At 39.4% G+C, this 16,345-nt stretch overlaps 1 protein-coding gene across 2 annotated transcripts; it reads left to right on the plus strand.

Annotated features, from left to right (window-relative positions):
* Window positions 1–310: 310 nt before the first annotated feature.
* LOC148865148 (putative indole-3-pyruvate monooxygenase YUCCA5) lies at window positions 311–2,558 on the plus strand. 2 transcript variants are annotated; one of them, XM_088979916.1, is made up of 4 exons: window positions 338–1,141; window positions 1,270–1,641; window positions 1,978–2,185; window positions 2,311–2,494. In XM_088979916.1, the coding sequence occupies exons 1-4, from the start codon at window positions 464–466 to the stop codon at window positions 2,367–2,369; spliced, it is 1,317 nt and encodes a 438-aa protein (XP_088836042.1). In that variant the 5' UTR covers window positions 338–463; the 3' UTR covers window positions 2,370–2,494. The 2 variants fall into 2 exon arrangements, with proteins under 2 accessions (XP_088836041.1, XP_088836042.1); XM_088979915.1 differs by having other exon boundaries at window positions 311–1,141; window positions 1,978–2,558.
* Window positions 2,559–16,345: the final 13,787 nt, after the last annotated feature.

A 16,345-nucleotide genomic window follows, 5' to 3' on the forward strand; every position in this document is an offset into this window, starting at 1 on the left:
TGAAATGGTAGAGAGGTAATCTAGGGGCGTTAAGCTAACATTGTGGGTGATGCATTTTGATACTATTAATTAGTATTAGATAATTGTCCACAGAAATAAACAAAATAAAAACATAAGCAACTTTCCTAATTAAAAATTAAAATTGAAAAATCCTAAATTTAAATAAAATTGCATTCAATGAATGATATTAAGAATATTTTATATGAAGGACTCTCTCTCTCTCTCTCTCTCTTCACAAATTTCCTATTTAAAGCCTTCCAACCCCTCCTCCCCTCCCATTCCAAACTCAACCAACTCAAGACATCCTTTCTCTTACTCCCTCTCTAATTTCCTGCCTCTTCTGATCAACTCTATCTCCTCTCCCAACTTCTCTTTCAAACTCACTTATTGTCATCCAAGAACAAACATACATAGGCATAGACAATTCGATCTGCTACGTACGTTAACGCTACCAGTCTCCAGTATGCAGCCACCGAAAATGTCTGATCACGAGGACTTCTTCGCTCGCCGGTGTGTCTTGGTGAACGGTCCGGTCATCGTAGGGGCCGGCCCATCTGGACTAGCAGTGGGCGCCTGTCTCAAGGAACAGGGCGTACCCTTTGTAATTCTTGAGAGGACGGACTGCATTGCATCTCTGTGGAAGAAGCGCACCTATGATCGCCTGAAACTTCACCTCCCTAAGCAATTCTGCCAACTCCCTAAGGTTCCATTCCCGGAGGACTTCCCTGAGTACCCAACGAAGAAACAGTTCATCGGCTACCTCGAATCATATGCTAAGCGTTTTGAGCTCAACCCACGATTCAATGAGTGCGTGCAGTCTGCTAAGTATGATGAGACTAGTGGGTTGTGGAGGGTCAAGACTGTTTCTACCAGCAGCGGCGGCGGCAACCGCACCGCCGAGATTGAGTACATTTGCCGCTGGCTTGTCGTGGCGACAGGGGAGAATGCCGAGCCTGTGTTGCCTGAGATCGAGGGACTGTCGGAATTTGGAGGCCATGTTATGCACGCCTGTCACTACAGGTCTGGTGAGGACTACCGGGGAAAGCGTGTTCTAGTTGTGGGTTGTGGCAATTCAGGCATGGAAGTCTCTCTCGATCTCTGCAACCACAATGCTTTCCCATCCATGGTGGTTCGCAGCTCGGTGAGTAATCGATAGCATACCCCCACGATCATATATAATTCACCATTAGATCTCGTTGATCGATTGAAAACTACATATATAATTCATTATACTGGAGCTGAATTCGGTTTCAATTAATTAATGCACAGGTTCATGTATTGCCGAGGGAGGTTCTCGGGAAATCCACGTACGAATTGGCTTTTTTCATGGTCAAATGGCTTCCTCTGTGGCTGGCTGATAAGCTGCTGTTGATAATGGCATGGTTGGTACTAGGAAACATTGAGAAATACGGGCTGAAACGACCTTCCATGGGTCCTTTGCAGCTCAAGAATTCTCAAGGAAAGACCCCTGTTTTGGACATTGGTGCACTATCAAAGATCAAATCTGGTTTGGTTAAAATTGTTCCTGGGATCAAAAGGTTCTCCCGTGGTTGTGTTGAGCTTGTTAATGGAGAAAAGCTTGAGGTTGATTCGGTTATTCTGGCTACTGGGTATCGCAGCAACGTCCCTTCTTGGCTACAGGTGAGAAGATGTTCTTTTTTTTTTTCTAACTTTGACTTATATTCTTTGGATTTATATGACAGTTCTAGAATAAGTTGGGGGGCATCTGTTAGATTCTTTCTAGTTTTCTTACTAATTTTGGGTCGATTTGACACCTATTTAGGAACTCAAGATGTAATAAGTATATGGGTTCTGTTTGGAGGTGGTGATTTGTCTGTTTTTCTTTCATTATGTTAAAGAAGAAAGGGTAGAGTTTTCAGAAGTTTCTTATTTGGGTCTGGTTTTCTGAAGAAAATCTTATATAACAACAAGTGGATAAATGGACTGAAGTTGCTTCCTATATCTGTGTTTTTACAGGAGAGTGAGTTCTTCTCCAAGAACGGGTTTCCAAAGTCTCCATTTCCAAATGGATGGAAAGGCAACGCAGGGCTTTATGCAGTTGGGTTCACAAGGAGAGGGCTCTCTGGTGCATCTTCTGATGCAGTGAAGATAGCACAAGATATTGGAAAAGTGTGGAAGGAAGAAACAAAGCAGAAAAAGCAGATTACTGCCTGCCACCGGAGATGCATTTCACAGTTCTGAGATCACACAGATGACTCAATAGTTCCATGCATCGAGTTTCTCCTTCTGGGTGCTTATTGTATTTGATCTCTTTGCATTTTTTACTTTTAATTTCATGGTTGGCGACCGATCGATCCGTCGAGATGGGTAGCCGTGACAGAGATCGATCGTGTACAATAATTATGTAAAAAGGAGAGAAAAGAAAAGAAAAAACACAGAAGACAGATAGCACAGAGACCAGCCCTCTCCAAAAAGCCCAAGTTTTGAAAATGATGGGGCGTTTTGTGTACAGAGGAAGATGAGGCTTTTTTTAGTGTTAGATTACAAAGTTTTGTACAATAATCCAATGATTGAATCTAAATGAAAGAGTTTGTTTAAAGGAAGACTCTCTCTCTCTCTCTCTCTAACCATTCTGGTGACATTGATTAATGAATGGTTTTGTTTAGAGGATTTATCTTAGGAAAGTGTTTGATGCTTTCTGTTTTCTGAGGTGAGGAAACCTACCTCCCCAAAACCACACATTTTGGTCCGCCAACTAATAAATCCTGACAGTTCACTGGATGGGCGACTCACGTCATTTTCAGGTTTTACCCATCAAGTTTTTATGAGGTGAGACTAGAGAGGGCCCCACCAATGGTCCACATCATTGACTCAGCAGTCTACATATATCACCACAAGGGCAGGTTAGAGAGATATTTAGGGTTATTAGATTATATTGGTCCCATATCTACTATCCTGCCACCATTTCATCATTTTGTTCCATTCCTTTCCTTCGCTTGAGGATGACAAATACACGGAGAGGAGAGAGAGAGATCGAGAGAGAGAGAGAGAGCAGCTAAGTTCCATATTGCTTTGCACATGGGGGCACAGTGGTAAACTAGAAAATTTTATCTGAAAAATTGAAAGTTTGAAACCAATAAAAGAATCTAGAGGGTGTTTGGCATTGATGCGTTTCTTGGCCATTGCATTTAAATAAATAAATAAACTTCGAGTTGCTTTAAAATAATTTACATATCAGTATTTTAGTATAAATATGGATAAGAATCAATTTCTTATGTCAATTTGTATAGAAACACCAACTTTAGTGCATAGGTTTTAATTTTGTGCAAGAAGCAATTATGAGAAACACCATTTTGACTTAATTCCTTTTAAAAAGTATTATACCAAGATGCCAAACATTATCCTAGTCTTGCCTTATTTATACTTGAGGTATACATATGTATAGATTGATTTTTAATTCTTTTATATTTTGACTCGGAATGTGGCCAACTGAGCAACAAACATCTAGGGATAGTAGCGGGGCGAGTTTCAGAGAGGGTTTTGTAAATTTTTGACCCTCCCACTTATACCCTAGTTCTCTAGAATGTGCAACGGGTTGGATTTTCAAAATCCGAACCATCTCTACACATGAAAATGCAAATAAACCCTTCCTAACCCCATCATCCTGCATTTGAGGGGTGGATGGGTTGGGCTCTTGAGTTGGATTTAGAACCCATATCTATTTTTTTGTTATTTTCTATTTTATATTAGCAATAAACAAGCAAATTAAAATAACATGAACAAACACCAAAATTTCAAATTATTTGATTGAAGGATCTAGAAAATATGTAAATTATTAATTATTCTTTATATAAGATTCAAAACATTATTAAGTTCAACACATAATACATAAATTTATATGTTTTATATTAACAATATAATTATAAACATTAGGGTATTTTAGTAAATTTAATATGCAGATTGAAGAGGGTTACATTGATTTTTGCCTCATACCATACCTATATAATGTTTTAAATACCAAAACCCATCCTTGTCCCAAAATCAATCGGTTCAAAAAAAAAAAAAACCCAAAATCCATCAGCGAGGGAGGGGTAGAAGAAAAATAAGAGATTTGAATTGAGATGGGAGGTCGGAACAAAATATTAATAAAATTTAGAAAATGGCGTAACCCGGACTCCAACTAAAGACCTTTAGTTTGTTAGACTGACGTGATAACCAACCACACCACGACACCTGATTGTGATCTTGAGTGTAATAAATTATAGTAATGGGTTTCAGAAGAACAATTAATGTATTTACCATTTCGGACTTTTCAGTAGCCCCTTTTGATGGCTGCAATCTTATGATCACTCATCAACTTCTGACCTTTGTGTATGATAATTCTGACATTAGATCAATGGTATCTAACATTAATTTGTTTGTCAGGTTTAAATAAATAATTGTGTGGATGATCCATTTCTGTCAGCATTGTCCAGATTACTAGAATCCTGGCTTTGGATTCAAGCTTCAAAGTTTACATCATGAGATGATATTAGCAACCATGGTTTTAAATTTCGTGAAATATTGGAAAATCTTGGTTTCAATCACAATAGTTGAAATGAAATTAAGAAAATGTTGGGTGTGGAATTTAGAGCGTTTATTTAAGGGTGTCAATTGGACTCGATTTGGTTCAACCCGATCCAGTCTAATGTGAGTCCATTACAAATAGATTAGGTCCAATCCAATCCAATCCAATAAATAATTTGGATCATTTTGGATTGGTCTAATTTATTGTTTGGATCGTTCAATTTGTTCAAATTCATTTTAATTTAGATTGGTTTTAACCCAAACCTAATTTATAAACACCTATATTCTTATCTTAAATCAATGAATCGAATATTGACTTAATCCAACCGAATCCAATATAATTTTTTCTTTTTTTTTACGAAACAGACCAAGTCCAATCCAGTGTAATAAATATTTTGGACCAGATTGGTCCAATCCAGTATATCTTTTTGGTCCGTCCAATCCATCCAATTTGATTTTGGGACACCCTTAGGTCTAATTATGGTAGATGTATAAATATTTTATGTATGGTAAATCAAAATTTTAATTAATCATTTTAAAAACATCAAATAGTTTATTTACTTTTCATTCCTTCCCATTTTACAATATGTGCTTTCATGTTTAACAAGATATACTTACCATCAACACTTCAACAATGTTGAAGATGTCAATTGCCATTTTATCATTGGTTCACATTTTTTGATTCATAGTGTAATTCATATACCATAGATTTTACCATGAATTTATTGCAGAATAAATGTTACAATTTTACTGAAATTTTAGGATTTCATCATATGGTTCACCAATTAAATTTTATCATGAATTTTAATTAATAATTTGCACAATTTTTCAAAATTCTTAAAATTCCACTTCTACTTTTTGGGTCCAAAATTATAAATTTTTCAAATTTCAAAACCTTGGTTGCAACTTGAGCACACAAAATAAAAAAATCCGGCCTCTTCTTTTTGTCTTTTCCTCTTTTCTCATTAGTATTTTTTTTAATCCTTTACTCTTCTTACTAAGCTCTGATTCAAATTTATATGCTACATTGAATCAACAAAATAAGCAGGAAAAGAAACCCAGATGTACACAAAAGGGAAAAGGGAAAACAAAGCACATGAGTCACCAAGTGTTGATGAAACCACACAGCTAGAGGCCTTTCTCCCTGTGGCCCATGTATGTATTTCTCCACCCACCACAACATCTTTCAAAAGAACATTGATGCTGGTGTACATCTCAGATATCCTTTATGGTACACAATCTGCAGCAGTTCTATTTTTCTCTACTTGTTCAAGTACCTGAACTTTGCACCACTTCCAGTTTTAAAAGTTGAAACGCAAGTACAACTGTGTTTCTCTGTCTTTTTCTCCATGGATCATCTGCATGTTTTCTTTTTGTTGGAGCACCTATGGCTTTCATTACATCTCCATCTTCTCACTTAACCATCACTAACACCAAGAAAACATCTGTGGGCTTGTCACCATCCGTCTCCCTTATTTCAGAACCCACTATATATATATGGAGGCCCATGTCTCCCTGATTGTCTAGACAAGGTTCTCTTATTTCAGGATCCAATGACTTATAAACAGTAAGGTTTACACAATGAGAAATGAAAACACCTTCATTGCATCAACACTAAAAAGGAAAGGAAAAAAAGGGGGAAAAGGAAAGAAAGAAGAAAGAAGCTTTTAAATTTATGGGTTGCCCTTAGTTTTTGATGTTGATGTTACCTACTTCCATTTCTCTCTATGCCCTATCAATGATGGATATGGCTGACATCACTCAGAAAAGTGAAGGATGTATTCTTTAACTCCTTACTAAGTTTTGTAGAATGAAGACAACAGACATAAAAACCCAAGTCTCTCCATTCATCCCCTAAATCTGTTTATGTGGGAAGGAACTGAGGCTCAATAATTTGACAGTGCAGCATGTACACATTTTTTATGGTTTGGAAAAATCTCTTACAAGTGGGATGTCCTATGTTTAGCAACATGTTGTAACATGTGGGGAGCAAACTTTTCCATTGATGGGTGGCACTATCCATGAAAATCACATTGGTTTTGTTTAAAACATCTCTTACTAAACAACAACAATAAAATTAAATGTTGCATTTGAAACGGATGGTAGAATCCACCATATGGATGCCAAAACAGTTGCGGAATGGGTGGGCGAAATTCAAAAATTTTCTACCTACCTTTCAATTGGGAATCGCATTCCCTAATTTTAGAATCATGATTCAAGGATCTTACTAGAACCAAAACCGAATCAGATCTGAACCAAAAGAGAAGGGAGTAATTATACCTGATCCAGAGAAATAATATCTCCCAAAGTTGGTGTTCACGCCCAAAAAAGGCACCAAGATATGCTCCTACTGAAGATGACACAACAATTGTGGAACAGAACCAACAGAGTGCGTCCTACACACTGAATCATTCACAAGAATCCTTTGGATGACAATGAGCACCAAACAGAATCAACCTTTCAACAAAGACTGATATCAAAAACTTTTCTTGATCTTTCTCTAACAGAGAAAATGAACTGCAATAGATAGTGGCGGCTGCAACAGGAGGGAGCTAGAGAAAAAGATGGCAAACTACTTTTCCTTCTCTAGGGTTTCTGAGATCCTATCTCACAAACTGTAGGGTGTATTCTTTGTAAATCCCGTAGGGTTCAAATTCTTATAATTCGAATAGGGTTTCTTCTAGTTTCTTAAAGATTAAGAAAATATATCCTGGTCATATCAGGAGTTGCCCTTATCCAAATCTGTATTTAGATTATGGCTCTTCTTAATCCTATCTACAGATTAGATAAGCTTTTGGGCTCATCCTAGTCTCAGATCCGCCCCTTGTTAATGACTGATCAAATCAGCCCAGTTCGAAATGGGCTTTAGGCCCAATAAGAATCAAGTGCTCAAAAGTCTTCCAAATTGCTACCCAGTTGGGATTCTTTGTATGGCGTGGGACCCAAACATTGATCTACACACCAGCCACATGGGTTCGGCCCAGCCTCTGTTACAAGGCCAGTCCGAATTCACTAGAGAGCCCAATGAACCCCCTGAGCCCATCATATAGACCCTATGGGCCCAACACTTACAATAAGTGGTCTCCGGGCCAAACCATCTTATAAAAACCCAGGGACTGTGGGCAGATGCAAGATTAGCCCATCAGGTGTTATCCCAAATGGCCTTACACTTAACCTCTCAGCCCATAATGATTAAGCATTGCTTGACAAGAGAGGACCTCTCCCTCGGCTGCAAGGAACAGTGTTGCACTCTCTACTTACATGGATTCCAAGAACTAAAACCATTTGCAAATATTTTGAAACCATACTTAAATATATATCATATATATAAATTTTGCAAAACAAAATTCCAACGATTGAAATCAACTGCTGGCAGTTTGGTTTCCATCAGAGAGAGTGTATCCCCGATCATTATCTTTGTCCACAAAGGGACTGATCCCATCACTATGATCACCCACTCAAATGAATTCTCAGACTGTCCCAACATACCCAAGTTTTGACCCCCGCTAAGGATCTCACTGATTGGCATATCAAAGATAGCCCAATCCCAACATACCTAGGTTTTGACCCCCGCTAAGGATCTCACTTTCCAGTTTTTCCCATCAATCTCCAAGGTCTAGGACAATACTGGAAATCTGGTTCGGTTCAAGGGTTTAAGTAATCCTACACTGCATGTGCCTTGGGTCACACCTTGGCGGCTAAGACAAGCCACCCCAACAGTTGGTAGCACACTAGTGTCAGCCTTGGCATGATAAATCTCCCCAGACTTATCCAACGGCTATGAACATTTAAAGTCAACACAAGTCCTATTAAGTGTCCAATTTTAGGGTCTTATACACAGAAGTATACCACACAACATGAATCAAACATGTATTTCATTTATTTACATTAAATATCAAAAGTACATCAAAACTTATTGAAGCTAAGGGCATACAAAAACTGTCCAACAGCTCCCATTTGCACTTAGGTCCAATCTGGTACAAGCCGGAGTCCCATACTTTCCACGTGTTTCTCAAACACCTTTTGTGTGAGTGGCTTAGTTAATGGATCTATCACATTATTCGTCGATGCTACCTTCTGAATCAGGACATCCCCTCTACCAACGATCTCCCGCTGTACATGGTACTTCCTCTCGATGTGCTTTGACTTCGAGTAGGCCTGAGGCTCCTTAGCCTGGGCGATTGCTCCATTGTTGTCACACAACAACGGGATGGGTGATGTGCATGGAATCACTCCTAATTCGTAAACGAACTTTTTCATCCACACAACTTCCTTGGCAGCTTCACTTGCGGCAATGTACTCGGCTTCGGTTGTGGAGTCTGCCGTGGACCCCTATTTGCTACTTTTTCAACAAACAACACACGATCCTATTGTGAAAACATATCCAGATGTAGACTTTCTATCATCTGGATCCGATTGGAAATCGGCATCAGTATACCCCAGAATTTGCAGTGAACTACCATCGAATACTAGACAAAACTCTTTTGTCCTTCGAAGGTATTTAAGTATGTTCTTCACAGCTGTCCAATGCTCCTGCCCTGGGTTGGTTTGGAACCTGCTTATGACACTCACCGCCTAAGCAATGTCAGGGCGAGTGCACAACATGGCATACATAATGCTCCCTACGGCTGAGGCATAGGAAATGTCTTTCATGCCCTCAATCTCCTCAGAAGTCTTGGGAGACATATTCTTGGAGAGAGTGACTCCGTGCTTGAAAGGAATGTTTCCTTTCTTGGAGTTCTCTATGCTGTACCTTTTGGCAATTTTGTCAATGTAAGCAGCCTGGGATAATCCAATTATCTACTTTGATCTATCTCTGTAGAGTCGAAGACCCAGTATATAGGAAGCATCTCTAAGATCTTTCATGGAGAATTGCTACGAAAGCCACACCTTGACCAAAGTCAACATTCCTACATCATTCCCAATGAGTAGGATATCATCCACAGATAACACCAAAAAGGTGATCTTATCCCTAGTGGACCTCCTGTAAACACAGGGCTCATCCGGATTCTGCTCAAAGTCAAACGATTTGACGGCAGAGTCAAAATGGATGTTCCAACTCCTAGAAGCCTGCTTAAGTCCATATATGGATCTATTAAGTTTATATACCATGTGTTCTTGACCAGTAGCAGTGAAACTTTGTGGTTGCTGCATGTAGATATCTTCACTAAGATCTCTATTCAGGAACATGGTTTTGACATCCATTTGCCAAATCTCGTAGTCATGGTATGTTACTACAGCTAGCAAGATCCTAATGGATTTAAGTATGGCCACGGGAAAAAATGTTTCCTCATAGTCGATACCTTCTTTCTGAGTATACCCTTTCACCACCAAACGAGATTTGTAGGTCTTAGTCCTGCCATCAGGGCCTTTTTTCCTCTTATAGATCCATTTGCAACCAATTGATTTTACCCCAGAGGGCGGATCTACTAGAGTCCAGACTCCATTGGCCTCCATCGAGTCCATCTCAGCTCTCATGGCCTCCACCCACTTCTGGGAATCTATGTCCAAGATAACTTTCGCGTAAGTCACGGGATCCTCCTCACTAGTCAAGGCTTCCACCAGGTAACTATCCTGGTCATAACCATAACGGACTGGTGGTCTGGATAAATGGGTGGATCTTCTAGGTTGGTCACTACCTGGAACCTACGGGACATCTCCCACTGATCCTGAGCTCTCCTCATCAAGAACTATTTCCTGACAATGAGTGTCCAAGATATAATCCGTCTCTAAGAATATGGCATTTCGACTGCAGAACACTTTCTGCTCACTTGGGTCATAGAAAAGATAACCCACTGAATCCTTTGGGTAGCCTACAAACAGGCAACGGCTGGTCTTGGATTCCAACTTGTCCGCATTCATTCTTTTAACGTACACAGGACAACCCCAAATCTTCAAGTGTTAGACACTTGGTTTCTTTTCAGTCCATAGCTCGTATGGAGTTTTCGAAACTGATTTGGTTGGAACCCGATTCAGCACGTAAATTACGGTTTCTAACGCATATCCCCAAAATGATGTGGGCAATTCTAAGCATGTGAGAAGTGACCAGACCATGTCTAGCAATGTCTTATTCCTCCTCTCTGAAACACTGTTAAGCTGGGGTGTTGCAGGAGAAGCCAACTGTGAGATAATCCCATTGGCCTTCAAGTAGTCCCTGAATTCGTCAAAGAGATACTCACCACCTCGATCTGATCGAAGGGCCTTAATTTCTCTCCCCAACTGTTTCTCGACCTCCTGTCTGAACTCTTTGAACTTTTCAAAGGATACAGATTTATGTCTCATCAGGTACACGTAACCATATCATGAGAAATCATCGGTAAGGTGATGAAATACACGTGTTGGTTGCGGGTCCTAACACTCAGGGGACCATCACTATGTATAAGGTCAGGTGTGCCTGTACATCTCTCAGGCTTACCGTTAAATGGCCGCTTTGTCATCTCGCCCCTAAGGCAAGGCTCACAAGTGGGGAGGTTTTCTACGTTTAGAAAACCTAAAGGACCATCCTTTACCAATCTTGTGATTTGGTCAATACCGATGTGGCCAAGTCGGTAATGCCATAAGCATGTGGGACTAACCATGTCACGAGTCCTTTTCCTGGGGATTTCGACCGACGTAGTTTTGGTTAGGTTAGTTTCTAGAGAAGGATGTAGAACATAGAGACCGTTCTCCAGTTCCCCGCATGCAATGAATTTGGTGTTCCTTTTGATAGTAATCATATTATTAAAAGAGACAATATATCCATCTACACATAGTTTAAAAACGGAAATCAAATTTCTTCTTAGATTTTGTACATAAAGATAGTCTTTCAGTACAAGAATCCCTTCTCTAAAATTCAATTCTACGGTTCCTATCGCCATAGCTGCAACACTACAGGGGTTCTGCTTACTTTGAACCCCTGCAGTGAATTACACGCATGAGTTGAAGCCCCGAAGTCAGCACACTAGGACACAGAAGTTACTAATAAATTAGTTTTTATGACACAAGTTTCGAAAGTACCTTTCTTAGATTCTAGGTAGGTAGGACAATTCCTCTTCCAGTGGCCGGCTTGCTTGCAGAAGTGACAGGCATCGGATGCCTTATCTTTCTTTTGTTTCTTAGATTTGGTGGTTTTCTTCTGAGGCTTTCTCTTTGCCTTCCTCTTCTTGCCAGACTTGCCAGCTTCAACAAGCATGGCTATCGGCTCATCCTTCCTTATTAATTCCTCAGCTCTTTGTAATATATTGCTGAGCTCTTAGATGCTGACACTCAGCTTGTTCATATTATAATTCATAATGAACGGGTTGAAGGACAGAGGCAGAGAGTTGAGAATAGCATCGATCTGTGTGACCAGATCTAGCCCAGAACCAAGGGCCTCCAGCTCGTTTATGTAGCCCATCATCCGAAGACAATGGTCATGCACTTGCTGCCCCTTAGTCATCTATGCAGTTATGAACTGTTTTAGGACCTTTTGTCGAGTAGAACGATTATGCTCTTCATATATAGTCTTCAGACTATCCAATATGTCTTTGGCGAGTTTGATCTAATCAAATTGCCTCTATATCGGATTGTCCAAAGAGGCTATGATATAGCAGCGGGCTAGGGAGTTTTTGTCCTCTCATTCTTGGTATTCTCTCCTTCGGGCCTCAGAAGCCCTATCCCCCGGACGATCCGGAGCAGGATTTTTAGCCACCTTATCTAGTTTTTCTGAAGCTAGGACCAGCATAAGGTTTCTGTACCAGGCGGGATAATTGGGTTCCTTAAGCTTGCTGTCATCAAGCAACTTAGAAAATTGCCCGTTTGTCATTTTCTGGTAAAACAACAAAACATTAGTCCACAACCTTTAGTTTGATTCATGTTACCTACATAGATATGGCTTTTAATCTATATTTCATTTCCATTTGTTCATCTCTGAGATTTCCCTCCTCTCTTAGTGACGGAGACGATGAGATGTCTCTGGAAATGTGGGAAATCACATAGGGTGCATGGAGCCAAGTATTTCAGCTACATAACCCTACCACCTTTATACGATGGATCACATCCACTCATCGTACGAGTTTCCCTTTGGCCTCTATCAAACAAGGTTCAAAAAGTTTCAGGTAAAACTTTCTATCCAATGAGTGCTCACCCATCATATTCAGGGTACACCAAGCTACTGTGAGAGAGTTCCCATTTTTTGGTGAAGCCCCTCTCACATCGGTCTATGACGCCCCTATCATCTTATGAAACAGTCTGATAGACCCAATAGCAAATGGATAACCCAATTTTATGGTGTGTTTCCTCATTACTGAAGGACCCATCATCGTGCTAATGATGGAAGGCCTTTAGAGAATCCATTATATGGATCTCCCTATCACATGCACTCATATTGCCGGAGGGAACAAAATTACGCCCTAGTTCTCATTTAGGTCAAACCAAAGTGGCTCCCACTAACTTTAATAAAGTCAGATTTCTGGTGGGCCTAAATCGGCTAAGGTTTCCGCACGCTTCCCTTTTTAGGGTTGTAAGGCCCACCAAGCAAAGAGGGGTCATCCAATGACCTTAGGGGACACCATGGCAATGATGTGCATTCAGCCATGGTGTGCGCAAGAGCCACTAACGAATCATCATGGGCCAAGTGCTTATGGCCCATGGTCGCAGCACATCAAACATCCACACATCACATGGTATGGAAGAATTGATCCAATCAATCACTAGCTGTAAAGCCCATCAATTAGACCAACAAGACACAATATTAACAATTAATATCATCTAGGTATATGGGCTGAATGGCAGTTAGCAGTTCGGCCCATATAGCTTTTCTCACATAAGTGGGCTTTTTGCAGTTTTAACTCTTTAAAACTTGGCTTTACAGGTTGGGCCAAATTAATCCCTGCAATTGAACATCAAATTTGGGCCTGATAGTGTAAGAAAACTGGACTAAAAACAGTCCCCTTTCGAACCCTAGTTTCGGTACAAACAGATTTGGTCCAATCTGGTTCGAGATGGTTCGAAACTGATTTTCAATTCAAGAGTGAATTCAGGAAAGATCTGAAATTAATATTTCTGATTTCTAGACAATCATAAATCAGACATAGACTATTCACACCACTTGCAAAATAGAGGTTAGTCACTAGGGCTGCAGTTTCATAAATTGCAAAACGCAGAATGTTATCCCTCCATCTGCAAATCTCCAGCACCACCGTCTTCTTCAATCAAGAAAATAAAATAAAATAAAATAGAAATCCTATTTCTATTAATTAATTATATCCTTGATTGAATCTTGTACATTTAGTCTAGAAAAATAAAAATAAATAAATAAAATAATTATTTTACAGACCAAATTGAATAGAAATTACAAAAGAGAACGTGTAGACAATCTACGCTAAATCTGCACTTCGATCTACAAGTACAAACAATCCATTAAATCAAGAAATAAATCAAGAACCACTCTAAATAAATTTCAGATTTAAACAAAATTAATTTCAGATCAATCGCCCTCAACAAGAAACATTTTCTTGAAATCAAACAGCAAACTGCGCAATACTTGAATAGAACAGCTTCTATCGAATTGCGCAGATTCAGATCTGAATTCTTGGTTCAAGATTCAAACCTATGGCTTTGATACCACTGAAAGGGATGGTAGAATCCATGGTATGGACGCCAAAACAGTTGGGGAATGGGTGGGCGAATTTCAAAAATTTTCTACATACCTTTCAACTGGGAATCGCATTCCCTAATTTTAAAATCAAGATTCAAGGATCCTACTTGAATCAGAACCGAACCAAATCTGAACCAAAAGAGAAGAGAGTAATTATACTTGATCCAGAGAAATAATATCTCCCAAAATTGGTGTTCACGCCCAAAAAAGGCACCAAGATCTACTCTTGCTAAAGATGACACAACAACTGTGGAACAGAACCAGCAGAGTGCGTCCTACACACTGAATCCTTCACAAGAATCCTTTGGATGACAATGAGCACCAAATAGAATCAACCTTTCAACAAAGGCCGATATCAAGAACTTTTCTTGATCTTTCTCTAACAGAGAAAACGAACTGCAATAGATAGTGGCGGCTGCAACAGGAGGGAGCTAGAGAAGAAGATGGTGAAATGCTTTTCCTTTTCTAGGGTTTCTAAGATCCTATCTCACAAAACTGCAAGGTGTGTTCTTTGTAAATCCCCTAGGGTTCGAATTCTTGTAATTCGAATAGGGTTTCCTCCAGTTGCTTAATGATTAAGAAAAGATCTCCTGATCATATCAGGAGTTGCCCTTATCCAAATCTATATTTGGATTAGGACTCTTCTTAATCCTATCTGCAGATTAGATAATGTTTTGCGCTCATCCTAATCTCAGATCCGCCCCTTGTTAATGGCTGATCAAATCAACTCAGTTCGAAATGGGCTTTAGGCCCAATAAGAATCAAGTGCTCAAAAGTCTTCCAAACTGCTGCCTAGTTGGGCTTCTTTGTATGGCATGGGGCCCAAACATTGATCTACACACCAGCCACATGGGTTCGACACAGCCTCTATTACAAGGCTTGGCCGAATTCACTGGAGAGCCCAGTGAACCCCTTGAGCCCATCATATGGACCCTATGGGCCCAACACTTACACTAAGTGGTCCCTGGGCCAGGCCATCTTATAAAAACCCAGGGACTGTGGGCATGTGCAAGATTAGTCCATTAGGTGTTATCCCAAATGGCCTTATACTTAATCTCTCAGCCATAATGATCAAGCACTGCCCGACAAGAGAGGACTTCTCCCTCGGCTGCAAGGAACAGTGTTGCACTCTCTACCTACATGGATCTCGGGAATTAAAACCATTTGCAAATATTTTGAAACCATACTTAAATATATATCATATATATAAATTTTGCAAAACAAAATTCCAACGATTGAAATCAACTGTCGGCAGTTTGGTTTCCATAAGAGAGAGTGCATCCCCAATCATTACCTTTGTCTAACAAAGGGGCTGATCCCATCACTATGATCACCCACTCAGATGAATTCTCAGACTATCCCAACATACCCAGGTTTTGACCCCCGCTAAGGATCTCACTGATTGGCATATCAAAGACAGCCCAATCTATCACCTAGTGTAGTACCATAATCGGGTCTAGGGGTCAGGTGTAACTTTCCAGTTTTGCCTATCAATCTCCAAGGTCTAGGGCAATACTGAAAATCTGGTCTGGTTCAAGGGTTCAAGTAATCCTACACTGCATGTGCCTTGGGTCTCACCCTGGTGGCTGAGACAAACCACCCCAACCGTTGGCAGCACACTAGTGTTAGCATTGGCAGGATAAATCTCCCCAGACTTATCCAACGGCTGTGAACATTTAAAACGAACACAAGTATCATTAATTTACATTAAATATCAAAAGTACATCAAAACTGATTGAAGCTAAGGGCATACAAAAACTATCCAACAACACCCTCATTTTGCAAGATTAGTTTATAGCTGAATGTATAGTGGTCTCTGGGTGCAATGTTTTTGCTCTATAAAATTTAATGAGGTTTATTTGTAAAAATTATATATTCTATAGAAATTAATTTTGGAATTTTAGCTATCTAGATCATAAATATTAGATTGTTTTTATTATTTTGGGATTGGAAATGTTTTTTTTTCATTTTCTAATTTTATTTGTAGTTGATTTTAGTTTAAACCATTGTCAGATTAGCAGTTGCTATTTTGTTTCTATATAATTTAAATTTCCTTAATTAATATTAAATTAACATTCAAAAAGAAAATGAAAATATTACATTAGATTGGAGTTTCTTATTATTTTATTCCAAAATTTTCTATAATTGTAGTAAGCATTGCAATTTTATTTTCTAAATTAAAAAATATACATAATAAACTAC

The sequence above is a fragment of the Nelumbo lutea genome, chromosome 3, assembly GCF_056320005.1.
Source record: "Nelumbo lutea isolate HS-2025 chromosome 3, American lotus-T2T, whole genome shotgun sequence".
Classification (NCBI taxonomy): Eukaryota; Viridiplantae; Streptophyta; class Magnoliopsida; order Proteales; family Nelumbonaceae; genus Nelumbo; species Nelumbo lutea.